This window comes from Lepus europaeus, chromosome 6 (assembly GCF_033115175.1).
Source record: "Lepus europaeus isolate LE1 chromosome 6, mLepTim1.pri, whole genome shotgun sequence".
Lineage (NCBI taxonomy): Eukaryota > Metazoa > Chordata > Mammalia > Lagomorpha > Leporidae > Lepus > Lepus europaeus.
Window position 1 is genome coordinate 80,852,382 of NC_084832.1, and position 13,052 is coordinate 80,865,433.

At 42.7% G+C, this 13,052-nt stretch overlaps 1 protein-coding gene across 1 annotated transcript in view; it reads left to right on the forward strand.

The window, feature by feature from the left end:
* Positions 1-13,052, forward strand: part of USP12 (ubiquitin specific peptidase 12) — a 106,011-nt gene that overhangs the window by 54,285 nt on the left and 38,674 nt on the right. Inside the window, exon 2 of the mRNA XM_062194444.1 lies at positions 4,187-4,267. Coding sequence (XP_062050428.1) covers positions 4,187-4,267 — 81 coding nt within the window. The remainder of the gene's footprint in view (positions 1-4,186; positions 4,268-13,052) is intronic.

The window sequence follows — 13,052 nt, forward strand, 5'->3', positions numbered from 1 at the left end:
TGTCTTCAGCAAATCCTCAAGGAATGTCTCAGTTTGAAAACTTCTGTAGCTGTATAGCAAAATTTTGACTTGGAAATTTTCATCAGTTAAATTGAAATTTAGTGTGGAAACACTTTTTTAAAAATTTATTATTTATTTGAAAGGCAGAGTTAGAAAGAGAGAGAGAATATCTTCCATCTGCTGGTTCACTCCCCAAATGGCCATAATGGCCAGGGTGAAGCCAGGAGCCTGAAACTCCTTCCAGGTCTCACATTTGGGTGCAGGGGCCCAAGCATTTGGACCATCTTCTGCTGCTTTCCCAGGCACATTAGCAGGGAGCTGGATAGGAAGTGGTGGAGCATCTGGGACTTGAACCAGCACTCATATGGGATGCCAACATCTCATGAGGTCTCCCATCCTGCTGCTCCATAATGTGGGCGCCTTGGAAATGCTTTTAAGAACCACACATCAGAAACAGATTGCTTAGGTGTACTCCTTTGCCTGCTCAGTTAGTGTTTGGTTAGAGATAATTCTGATTGTCGGCAGAGATCTTAATGCTGTAGGGAGGCTCCTCCTGCATTTGCAGTCTGCTGCACAGTGCAGTGAGGTAGCATTTGCTGTACCATAGTCCAGAGGCACAGTAGGTGAGTGCTCTCTCTTCATACTTTCCACATCATCCTCAAGCTGTTGAGTTGTGTGGCTTGGCATCTTTTGGTTGGCTGTGAGTTCCCTGGGGTAGAAGCATTGTTAGATGTAATTGGAAATGAGGAATGTTAAGTTAGAAGTGACTTCAGAAATTATCTAATTTTAAAATTTCACAAGTATTTTTTACTGTGAAAATCTTGATTCACTCAGCAGAGGGGCCAGCATTGTGGTGCAGCTCGTTAAGCTACTGCTTGTAGTGCAACATCCCGTATCAGAGTGCTTAGTTTGTGTCCTGGTTGCTTCGCTTACAATCCAGCTCCCTGGATTGGAGGTACTTGATCCTTGCCACCCATGTGGGAGACAGGGATAAAGTTCTTGGCTCACGGCTTTGGCCTTGTTGTGGCCATTTGGGGAGTGAACCAGAAGATGGAAGATCTGTCTCCATCTGTCCCTCTTTCACTGTTATTCTGCCTTTCGAATAAATAAATCTTAAAAAACAAGAGAGAAAGGCAACCCAACAGGTAAACTTGGAATTCTTTTTTTTTTTTTTTTTCTTTTGATATTTGAAAGACAAAGTTGGGATGGTGGTGGTTGTGGTGGTGGTGATGATGGGGAGATCAATCAGTCTCCCATCCACTGGTTCACTCCCCAAATGGCCACAATGACTGGGGCTGGGCCAGGCCAAAGCCAGAAGCTTGGAACTCCATTCAGGTTTCCTACTTGGATGGTAGGGGCCCAAGCACCTGCACCATCTTCCACTGCTTTTCTAGGTGCATTAGCAAGGAGGTGGATAGGAAGCGGAACTGCGGGGACTCGAAATTGCACTCCAGGGAGATGCTGGCATCGCAGGCTGTGACTCAACCCACTGTACCACAGTGCTAGCCCCAGAAAATCACAGAGGATTTTGACTCTTACTTTGTAAATTAAGATTCTTAAATTTAGAGAGGTTAAATGATAATCTCCAATGATCTGCCTCTCTCGGCACTGTCACTCTTGGCTGACTCTCCCTGCCCCTCCGCCTTGGGCCATGGCTTACAGTGTTGGTAGGCTTCTGGGAGCATAGTGATGACTGTGGAGCCGGCCCTCTATTGGCTTGTGTCTGCCAAACTGAGAGAGTCTGGTTTTTGTCTAATGTCTGTTTGCTTATTTCTCCAATTTTTGTTTCCTCTTCCTGTCATTTTTATCTTTTGCATGGAGTTGATCAGATTTATAACCATAACTGGCTAATAAGAGTAGATTATTTTCTTTGTGATTAAGGGGAAGAGGAGAAGAGGACCGAGATCTATGGGACACCTGCTTATGTGTCAGACATCACCAGCTGCCTGAGAAAAGTGAAAATTCTCTTCATCTGTAGTCACCCTGTAAAGTAGTTACTGACAGTTTCCTTTCACCATTGGGAAACTAAACTGAGGCTTAGAGAGGCTGATACTTAACCCGCAGTCAAAACTGTGGTGAGGTCAGAGTGGTTGGGGAGAGGATTCTCTAAGCAGGTGTGAGAGTAAGTGTGGAGTCAATGGGACATGCGTTGGGTGGTTAGAGTACGGGGTGTGGTGTGCGATTGGTTGTAAGGCGTGAATGCTTTCAAGAGTTGTGTGTGCTGATGTTTGATTGTTCTATATAGATAGGGGTCTGAGGTTGGTTGCAGATGACAGCACATTTCTTTTTTTTTTTTTTTTCCTTTTAATGGACAAGGGGTTGTATTTACCTGAATAAACCTATATCAGGTTGCTGTTTTACAACAGGTGGTAAAAATCTAGGCTTACTGATCACTTTTTTTTTTTTTAAGAGTTTATTTATTTACTTAAGAGGTAGAGTTACAGACAGTGAGAGGGAGACAGAGAAAAAGGTCTTCTGTCCGTTGGTTCATTCTGCAAGTGGCTGCAACGGCCAGAGCTGCACCGATCTGAAGCCAGGTGCTTCTTCCAGGTCTCCCACATGGGTGCAGGGGCCCAAGGACTTGGGCCATTTTCTGCTTTCCCAGGCCACAGCAGAGAGCTGGATGGGAAGAGGAGCAGCCGGGACTAGAACTGGTGCACATATGGGATGCCGGTGCTGCAGGTGAAGGATTAACCTCTGTGCCACACGCTGGCCCCTAGCTTACTGATCACTTTCAAAATATGTGAGGAAATTTTGTGACAGTGTACTTGGGCTGGCAGGAGTCGGTAGGGCTCAGCATTCCCACCAGTTTTGTTCAGTGAGTTGTGAAGTTTCTTGTAATGAGTGAATTTGGTAGTATTATAAAATGTTAGTTGCTATCCAAATTTAGAAATAAATTTTACCTATTGGACAATGATTGTATCAAGATTATATGTAAAGCCTAAAAAGGATTTCTTAGTCAGAAAAGATGAAGCCAGGATCATGTATCTACAAGTGCTGGCCCGCTGGAAGGTGTTAGGGGAAACCTGGAATGATGGAACTTGACCCCCCAGCTTAGTAGGTGCCTTAGGCAGCACTGGCTCATTGTCAGCCCTGACCTGTCAGGAAGTGTCTGACACAAGTGCTGGGCTTTCCTGATCCAGAGATTGAGCTCAGTAAGGAAACAGCCGGTGTGGCATTCTCAGCACTGCAATATGCCAGTGTAGCAGGGGAGGCGTGTTGTTTTCTGTGTAACTCTTCAGAGTGACACTGGGTTGTTTTTTGAGGACTATCCTATCAGTTATATTTACCTGGTAGAATATTTTCTTGGGAATTTTCAAAGTAAACATAATCTGAAGTTATCACAGTATCAGAATTGCTTTCAGTTTGCATTCAGACTGCTGTGTTTCAGAACCCATGTGGAGGTAGTGTGTGCATGTGGGCAGCCTCGTATGTGCTCAGGGCCTCTGCCTCCCTGGTTGCTTCGACTTGGTTTTCAGGAACCTCCTGTGCACAGAATTGAATTGCTTGGATTCCTGAGACTAGGACACACTCTGTGTTTTTTCCTTCTTGTCCCTAATTCTGTGGCAGCAACCACTTGTACATGTTTAATATCCATCCTTCTGGTCCACTTTCCATGTGCTAGTTTTTATGTTTGTATGATAGTATTTTGCATTGGCCTGGTTTTTTCGTTGGTTCATTTTCTGTATGCTTTTGAGACTTAGCCACGTGTTTCTGTGTGCCAGTGTAGTTCCTGTCGTCCAGCACTGCCACAGTTTGCCATGGGGCGCTAGCTGCACTGCCGTGAGCTGGCATAAATGCTCCACAGCCTTTGGTTGTGTGTGAGGCGCTCTGAAGTATACACACGTCTCAGCATCGGCCAGGCCAGAGCAACATGCATGGCCAGAGTCTCAGATCGCACTCAGAGCCCGAGCTTCAGCTGGGGCTTTCAGTCACTCTTAGAAAACTGAGAACCCGTAGCGAATGTGATGCCTTGATCCTGGCTTTGGTTTCATGAGAAAGTTCTGTGAGCCGGTTTTTAGGTTTGTGCTTGAAAGCTGTCACCTTCGGTATAATCTTTGGTTTTCCTCAGCGCCCTGAGGGAGTGTGCAGATGGTCTTTTACAGGATGCCACTGAGATGCCTGTGTGGTTGTGACCGTGTCATCAAAGAGCTCTAAATGCTAAGCTGTGATTTCCGTTTTTCAGGGCGCCAATGCCTCGGCATTAGAGAAAGAGATTGGGCCAGAACAGTTCCCCGTCAACGAGCACTATTTTGGATTAGTCAACGTAAGTATCCATTGATGCCTTAGCTCTCAAGAGTCACGGTGGAAGCAGTTTGAAGAATGATGAATACATGTCATAACCGTTGCTCGTGGGGTTCACGCCATGGCTCACATGGCTGATCCTCCGCCTGTGGCACTGGCATCCCATATGGGCACCAGGTTCCAGTCCTGGCTGCACCTCTTCCAGTCCAGCTCTTTGCTGTGGCCCAGGAGGGCAGTGGAGGATGGCCCGCATGGGAGACCAGGAAGAAGCACCTAGCTCCTGGCTACGGATCTGCACTGCGCCGGCTGTGGCGGCCATTTTGGGGGTGAACCAATGGAAGGAAGACCTTAAAAAAAAACAGTTGCTCATTTGCATCAGTAGTGTGAGATGCCAGGAGATTTAATCGGGCGTTTAGAAATGGTCTTTACTGGGTGGGAGGCAGAGTGGCTGTGATGTGAGTCACAGAGCACTTTCTGATTTGTCAGCCTCATTCTTCCTATTTTGTGTCTAAAATTTCTCACAATCAAAATTTCCTGGGTAGCCCAGCTCAGATTCTTTGAGAATTATCAAATTAATTATTAATTATTTAGCTGGAAATATTACATATGTAAATGTCACCATATAAATGCCTCCATGTCTCTGCTGGGTACTTGTCAATTTACTTTTGGCATTGTACCAGTACTGTAGATATAAAAGTGCAAATACAGAAAAAATAAGTACCAGGGCCTGTGTTATAGTATAGCAGGTTAAGCCACTGCTTGCGACAACAGCATCCTATATGAGTGCCAGTTTGAGTCCCAGCTGTTCCATTTCTAATCCAGCTCCCTGCTAATGTGCCTGGGAAAGCTGTGGAAGAGGCCCAAGTCCTTGGACCTCTGCATTCATGAGGGAGACCCGGATAAAGCTCCTGGTTCCTGGCTTTGGTCTGGCACAGCCCTGCCTGTTGCGAACATTTGGGGAGTAAACCAGTGGATGGAAGATTTCTCTCTGTTTCTCCTTCCCTCTCTGTAACTCTGCCTTTAATATAAATAAATAGATCTTTTAAAAAAAGAAAAGAAAAGAAGTCCCAGTCCTTGTGGAAGTAATTCTGGTAATTATACATTATTGAAACACTGGAAGAACTTGAGAATTTTTAGTTCTGAATGATATCTGTTTTGAACCATTTTTATCTTGGAAGAATATTGTCACAAATAATAGCATTTATGACAGCTTGTTCTTTAGTTTTTTTTTTTTTTTTTTAATTTGAGAGGCAGAGAGGAAGAGGTGCAGAGAAGAATCCTTCATTTGTTGGTTCATTTCTCAAATGCCCACAACAGCTAGGGTGAGGCCAGGGTCTAAATCAGGATCCAGGGACTTAATCCAGGTCTGCTACGTTGGTGATAGGATCACAGTTATTTGAGTCATTACCTGCAGCCTCCCAGGGCACATGCACTTTAGCAGGAAGCTGGAGTCAGAAACCAAAACTGGCTATTTAACCCAGGTGCTCTGATGTGGTATGCTGCTGTCTTCACTGCTCTTAATGAGTAATAATTCCTACATCAAGTAAGGATTTCCTGTTCATTTTCCTCCTAGGATACTTTAATATTTCTGATGTTATTGAAGAGGAGAAATGCCAGTGTGGCTTAGGGACCTTTGGATAGACAAAGGAACCTTTTGGAAGCTTTATTTTTCCATTTAGAAAAAAAAAACCAACAACAAACAAAGCTCATTTATATGCCACTGTTTACATAGCCAGCTCAATTCTTGGCAAACAAATGGCTTTGACCTTTTTCCCTTTAGTTTTGTAGCTGGTGACAACCTACTTGACAGAATTGATACCAGAGAGCCGTGTAAGCTATTAGTGTCCCTTGTTCACTTTTTATGCAGTCTGTACATGTTTTTGTATACTTTTTATTGTGTGGTTCTGTATTAAATCTCTAATGTAGGTAGTCATAGAAGTAGATTGGATTCATTCAGCACCTTCCATGGAATGTGCTTTGCTCTCAGGATCCTTATATAAACTTAGAATTGCATTCATAGACCATGTTAAAAAAGGCTGTTTAACCTGAATTGCTAGTAGCTGTTTTTCCATTTGTGGGTTGTGAAAGTAATTAGCAAATGTCTTTTTTTATCTGCTTTCATTTGCACTGTTTGCATTGTCATCCAGTTTTCCCCACTTGAAGGGCAACACTTACTTGAGGCTTACATTGTCAGAGGTCAGCTACTCTGGCTAGATTGGAGCATGTCTAGTCCTGTCACAGGGTCTGTGGAAAGCCATATGTCCTCCACCTGACACTTTGTGTGAAGAGGAGTCATTTCTCACAAGGAGGAATGGGGTAGTGGATGTGGATACAGAGTGAGAAATAGACGGTCCGTTAGGGTAGGAGAGGACTAGTTGTGGATTAGGTACTCACTTCTGGTGCACTTGGCTGGAATGAGTTGGTGGTGGGGAGTCTGGCAATAGAGGGATCTAAAGCCTGGCCACCCAAGTCAGAGCTGGTGGCAAAGAGGACAGCAAGGGATTCCCTTAGGAGAGGATGTTCCTAGGACAAGCACCATCACGCAGATCCAGCCTGGGGGACAGTGGAAGATGTGCTTCTACAAAAGAGGCTCGTTTTCAACATTTTTATAGGTAATACTGTTGTTGCTATGATGGTTACAACCAATAGTCTCCAAATGAGGCAAAAAGTGTCATCAATTTGGTATGAGAAGAAAGTATTAGAAATATTGACATTTATTGTTATGCAAATGGTAGGTTAGGTTTTATGATTCTTGGTATGTGGATGATACTGGTGCCCATACACTATCCATGTGTGACATGTTCTTTGACACTTCCAAGTTCTCTGATAGCCAAGGGTTGACAGTTAACACCTTTACCCCATCTTATGGTGAGGAACTGATGAACAAAGTGAGCTAGTAATTTTCTAATGTCAGCATCTCAGTCTCTTTTATGCTGGTATAACAGAATACCACAGAATGGGTACTTTAGAATGAACTGAAATTTATTCTGCTCATGATTTTGGAGGCTGCAAGACTGAGAGGCTGTCTCTGGGGAGAGCCTTCCTCCTGTGTCATCATCTAGGAGTGAGGCAGGCACAAGGGAGGCTGAACTTGCTTTACAACAGATCCACTCCCATGACTATGACATTGGTACACTCATGAAGGCGGAGTCCTTGTGACTGAAACACCCCCATATGGCCCCATCTCCTAACTGTTGCATTGAGGATTAAGTTTCTAACACGTGAACACCAGGGAATTTGATCACACCTCAGTTAAGAGAGATGGTTTCAGATCCTCTGTGCATTATTGTGCTGTGCTGCTTGCAAACCTGGCACTCACCAAATGAATTAAAACAAATTTGAAAGATAGGACTGAAAATTTAATATTTAGAAAGGAAATGCAGTCTTGAGACTCTTCCTCACTTAGACCTGTGTATCTTCTGTGAAGATGGCCATTATAACCATATTTCCAAACAGCAGAATACAAACCCAGACTATCAGCTCACTGTTTTAAATGCTAAAATCCAGAGTTTATAAGAAAGTGTACTCATTCTCTTTGTTCTTAAGTATTAATAATTTTTAATGAAAACAAAAGTTTGAGTAATACATATGCCAAAAATTATGGTCATTTTATCTTTGTTATTTGATATTTTTAATGTACATAATTTACTAATTGCACTTCATAAATAGTTATGTATATATTAGGGATATGATCTCAAATGATCTTATTGGTGGGAGTATGATAAAAAAATATGGTGGTGGGACATTTTTTAACACCTGGAGCAAAAGGTATTGGAGAGAAGAGTTTGAAAACATGGATGGGGCCTTGTGTTTACTCAGCACTTGAAAAGCCAGTGATCAGACCTGGAGGAAGGCGTCAACTTCCCAAATTGTTTCCCTGATTTTAAACATGGTTACATGATTGATCCTCAGATCCAGCTGAGATAACATGGATTTTAATCCTAAAGCAATGTCCTTTTTTAAGCAACGAAGTGTTCAGAAACAAGAGTACAGAGTAAATCACCCCAGATGACCTTTTGTATAAAAGCTTTTTGGAACTTGAATGAAGGTTAATACTGAAATCAAGGCAATTAAAGGAAGGTTTCAAAAGTTATTAATAATGTTGAAAGCTTATTCTGGAGAAGTGGTAGTAGTTTTAGATTTTTAATTTTTCTTCATGGAGTTAAGTAAATGAAGACTTGAATAGTAGGTCTCAAAGAATTGGTATAATGATACCTATTGCTAGGGCCAGTGCTGTGGCGTAGCGGGTAAAGCTACCCCCTGTGATGCTGGTATCCTGTATTGGTGCTGGTTCATGTACTGGCTACTCAACTTCTGATCCAGCTCCCTGCTATTGGCCTGCAAAAGCAGCAGAGGATGGTCCTAGTGCTTTGGCGTCTGCCGCCCATATAGGAGACTTGGATGAAACTCCTGGCACCTTGCTATATAAAGCTTGGCCATTGCAGCCATCTGGAGAGTGAACCAGCGGATGGAAGAGCCTCTCTCTCTGTCTCTCCCTCTCTCTCTGTAACTCTGACTTTCAAATAGATACATAAATAAATAAATATTTTTAGAAGTGATACCTGTTGCTTCAAATTGAGAAGATGAGCGTGTCATATTGAACGTGTGAGTCCGACATCCAATAGTTTACAAAAATAGACACTCCCTCTAGTTTCTTAGCAAATCACTTTTGCTTCTGTGTTTTCGTATTTCTAGTATATCTTGAGATGATGTCTTTTGATTGTAATCTATATAGTGTATTCTTTAACGAAAGTGTCCCAGTTAGGAAGACTGTGACAGAACCAGAATTTGTTGGTCCTCAGATTCATTGGGCTGTGGTAAGATACTAAGATTTTTCACAGGAAGTTATCCTGGACAACCGGTCACATCCTAGTAATATGTAGACCCTGCTGTACATGTAGTTATTATTACTACTGTCAGTACATCATCATAGCCTTGTTTGGCCTTCCTCTGGAAATCTTTCAGGGCTGGCTGTTTCTGAAACCAATGCTTGGCTTGCTTTCTGAATGTGAGAAGTCCCAAATGCCCCCTGAGAATCATATCTGCAGCTGGCTCATGTCTCCTAGCTCTGCTTGAAAAGTAGATACTTCTTACCAGATTCTAATAGTGCAGTTGGTCTTAGTGGGGCAGAAGGGTCTCCCTTGTTTAATGTCTGTGGAAGACAGACATATTCAGATGCTTAGGAGATTGAGTGTAGCAAGGCTTTTAAATTTTTTTCCCTTAGAATTATTGTCTGGACCTCAGTTCTGTCTGGACCTCAGTTCTGTCTTCCCTCTGAATTGAACTGGGTAGATCCTGTGTTTGCTATGAGACAGTTTATTTCACAGGTTCAGCACCTAGCTCACTGTCTACAAACCAGAGATGAGGCATCCTAAATGAATGCCCATGAACCCAGCCACCTAGATGCAACATTTACCCTTACTTTATCAGTTTCCTCACTCTCTTCTACTTTACTCCCTCCTCCCTTTTAGTTCATCCCCCTGGAGAGGGCAGCCCTATGCCCTCCTCATGCCATTTGGCCACATGTATTTAATTTTGCATCTTCAACTAACAGAGACATTTTAAAAAACATGACCATTTTATTATCACACCTGACAAAATTAACAAGAATTATTCAATATTGTCTTCTACTAGCCTATATTTAAATGTCGTTTATCTCAAAATGACTTTTTATACAGCTTGAGCATCTACGATTTATTTTAATTTTTTTAAAGATTTATTTGTTTGAAAGAGAGTTACATGGCTGGCGCCGTGGCTTAACAGGCTAATCCTCCGCCTTGTGGCGCCGGCACACCAGGTTCTAGTCCCAGTTGGGGCGCTGGATTCTATCCCGGTTGCCCCTCTTCCAGGCCAGCTCTCTGCTATGGCCCGGGAAGGCAGTGGAGGATGGCTCAAGTCCTTGGGCCCTGCACCCACATGGGAGACCAGGAGAAGCACCTGGCTCCTGGCTTCGGATCAGTGAGATGCGGCCATTGGAGGGTGAACCAACAGCAAAAAGGAAGACCTTTCTCTCTGTCTCTCTCTCTCTCTCTCTCTCTCTATCCACTCTGCCTGTCAAAAAAAAAAAAAAAAAAAAAAAAAAAAAAAAAAAAGAAAAAGAAAAAGAGAGCTAGAGAGAGAGGTTTTCCATCTGCTGGTTCACTTTCCAGGTGGCCACAATGGCCGGAGCTGAGCTGATGCAAAGCCAGGAGCCAGGAGCTTCTTCTTGGTCTCTCACATGGGTGCAGGGGCCCAAGCACCTGGGCCATCTTCCACTGCTTTCCCAGGCCACAGCAGAGAGCTGGATTAGAAGAGGAGCAGCTGGGAATAGAAATGGGCCCACGTGGGATGCCGATGCTTCAGGCCAAGGCTTTAACCCGCTGCATCACAGTGCCATAATTTAAAAATCTGAAATCTGAAATGCTTTGAAACCTGAAACTTTTAAAAATATTTATTTGTTTATTCGAGTGGCAGAGTTACAGAGAGAAAGAGAGAGAGAGAAAGGTCTTCCATCTGCTGTTCACTCCCCAGATGGCCACAACTGTGGAGCTGGGCCAGTCTGAAGCCAGGAGCCAGGAGCTTCATCTGGGTCTCCCATATGGGTTCAGGGGCCCAAGGACTTGAGTCATCTTCCACTGCTTTTCCATTAGGAGAGAGCTGGATCAGAAGAGGAGCAGCTGGGACTTGAACTAGTGCCCACATGGGATGCCAGTGGCACAGGCGGAGGATTAACCTACTAAGCCATAGTGCTGACCCCGACATGAAACTGTTTGAGTGCTAATATGATACCACATGTGGAAAATTCCGCACCATGAAATTCTTCATGCAGAATTACTAAAAACATTATATAAAAATTTTTTTTCGGTCTATGTGTAAAAGGTGCATATGAAATGTCAGTGAATTTTATGTTTAGATTTGAGTACCATCCCCAAGACACTTTACCGTGTATATGCAGACATTCCAGGATACAAAAAACCTGAAGTCTGTAAAACCTCTGGCTCCAAGCATTTCAAGTAAGGGATGTTAAATCAGGATTCAAGTAGATTGCATGAAGTATGTTTGCAATCTGATTGTTATGCCTCTGGAACACTTCCCAACCTGTTTCCTTTTTCACAGGAGATCAGGCCATTCATTGGTCCTAAAAACTATCCCACATTTCAGACTTGGCTTAGTCCTTTTTGGTGGTCTTGTTTGACTTTTTCATTGCCTGAATACCTTATAATTTAGTAGTTAACTTGACAGACTTGAAGGAAGGTTACTGGTTTTGTTTTTTAAGGTGCTCATGCTTCATGGCAGATGGGGTATGTCATAAGACCTGAAAAACTCATTCCTCTATTCTCAATAAGTCGAAGTGCATGGGGGTTTAGATCTGATCACTTTGTTTTAAACTTCCATGTCAACCTTCAACCTAATTTTTTTAGAATCTGTTGATTTGAGGACATACTACAGGGCAGCTGTATTCAAAACAGCATGGTACTGGTACAGAAACAGATGGATAGACCAATGGAACAGAATAGAAACACCAGAAATCAATCCAAACATCTACAGCCAACTTATATTTTATCAAGGATCTAAAACCAATTCCTGGAGCAAGGACAGTCTATTCAATAAATGGTGCTGGGAAAACTGGATTTCCACGTGCAGAAGCATGAAGCAAGACCCCTACCTTACACCTTACACAAAAATCCACTCAACATGGATTAAAGACTTAAATCTACAACCTGAAATCATCAAATTATTAGAGAGCATTGGAAAAACCCTGCAAGATATAGGTACAATTTGGGACATGCTCAAGCTGACTTGCCCCAAATGGTGGAGTTAGAAACGTGCCAGGGGATTCCAATACAATCCCATCAAGATTGCATGTACCAATGCCATCTCACTAGTCCAAGTGATCAATTTCTATTCACAATTGATCACACTGATAGGTCTAAGAGTCAAAGGGATCACACAAACAAGACTAGTGTCTGCGAATACTAACTGATAGAATAAAAAAGGGAGAGAATGATCCAACATGGGAAGTGGGATACACAGCAGACTCATAGAATGGCAGACGTCCTAAACAACACTCTGGCCTCAGAATCAGCCCTTAAGGCATTCAGATCTGGCTGAAGAGCCCATGGGAGTATTTTAGGCATGGAAAGACAAGACACTCTGACAAAAAAAAAAAAAAAAAAAAAAAAAAAAACAACCCTAAATGAAAGCTCTCTGTGAGTGAGATCCCAGTGGAAAGAACGGGGCCATCAAAGAAGGAGGTACCTTTCTCTGAAGGGAGGAGAGAACTTCCACTTTGACTATGTGTCTAAATAATATCGAAGTTGGCGAACTCAAAAGGCTTCCATAGCCTTGGAAACTCATGACTAGAGCCTAGGGAGATTTCTGATGCCATAAACAAGAGTGTCAAATTGTTAAGTCAACAACAGGAGTCACTGTGTACGTACTCCTCATGTGGGATCTCTGTCCTTAATGTGTTGTCCAATGTGAATTAACGCTTTAACTAGTACTGAAACAGTATTTTTATACTTTGTGTTTCTGTGTGGGTGCAAACTGATGAAATCTTTACTTAATACATACTAGATTGATCTCCTGTATATAAAGATAATTGAAAATGAATCTTGATGTGAATGGAATGGGAGAGGGAGTGGGAAATGGGAGAGGTGTGGGTGGGAGGGAAGTTATGGGGGGGAAAAAAGCCATTGTAGTCCATAAACTGTACTTTGGAAAATTATATTTACTAAATAAAAGTTAAAAAAAAAAAAAAAAAAGAAGGAATAATGACATGTGGCCTTTGAGCATTTCAGTGGTTGGTGATCTGTCACATTCCAGGA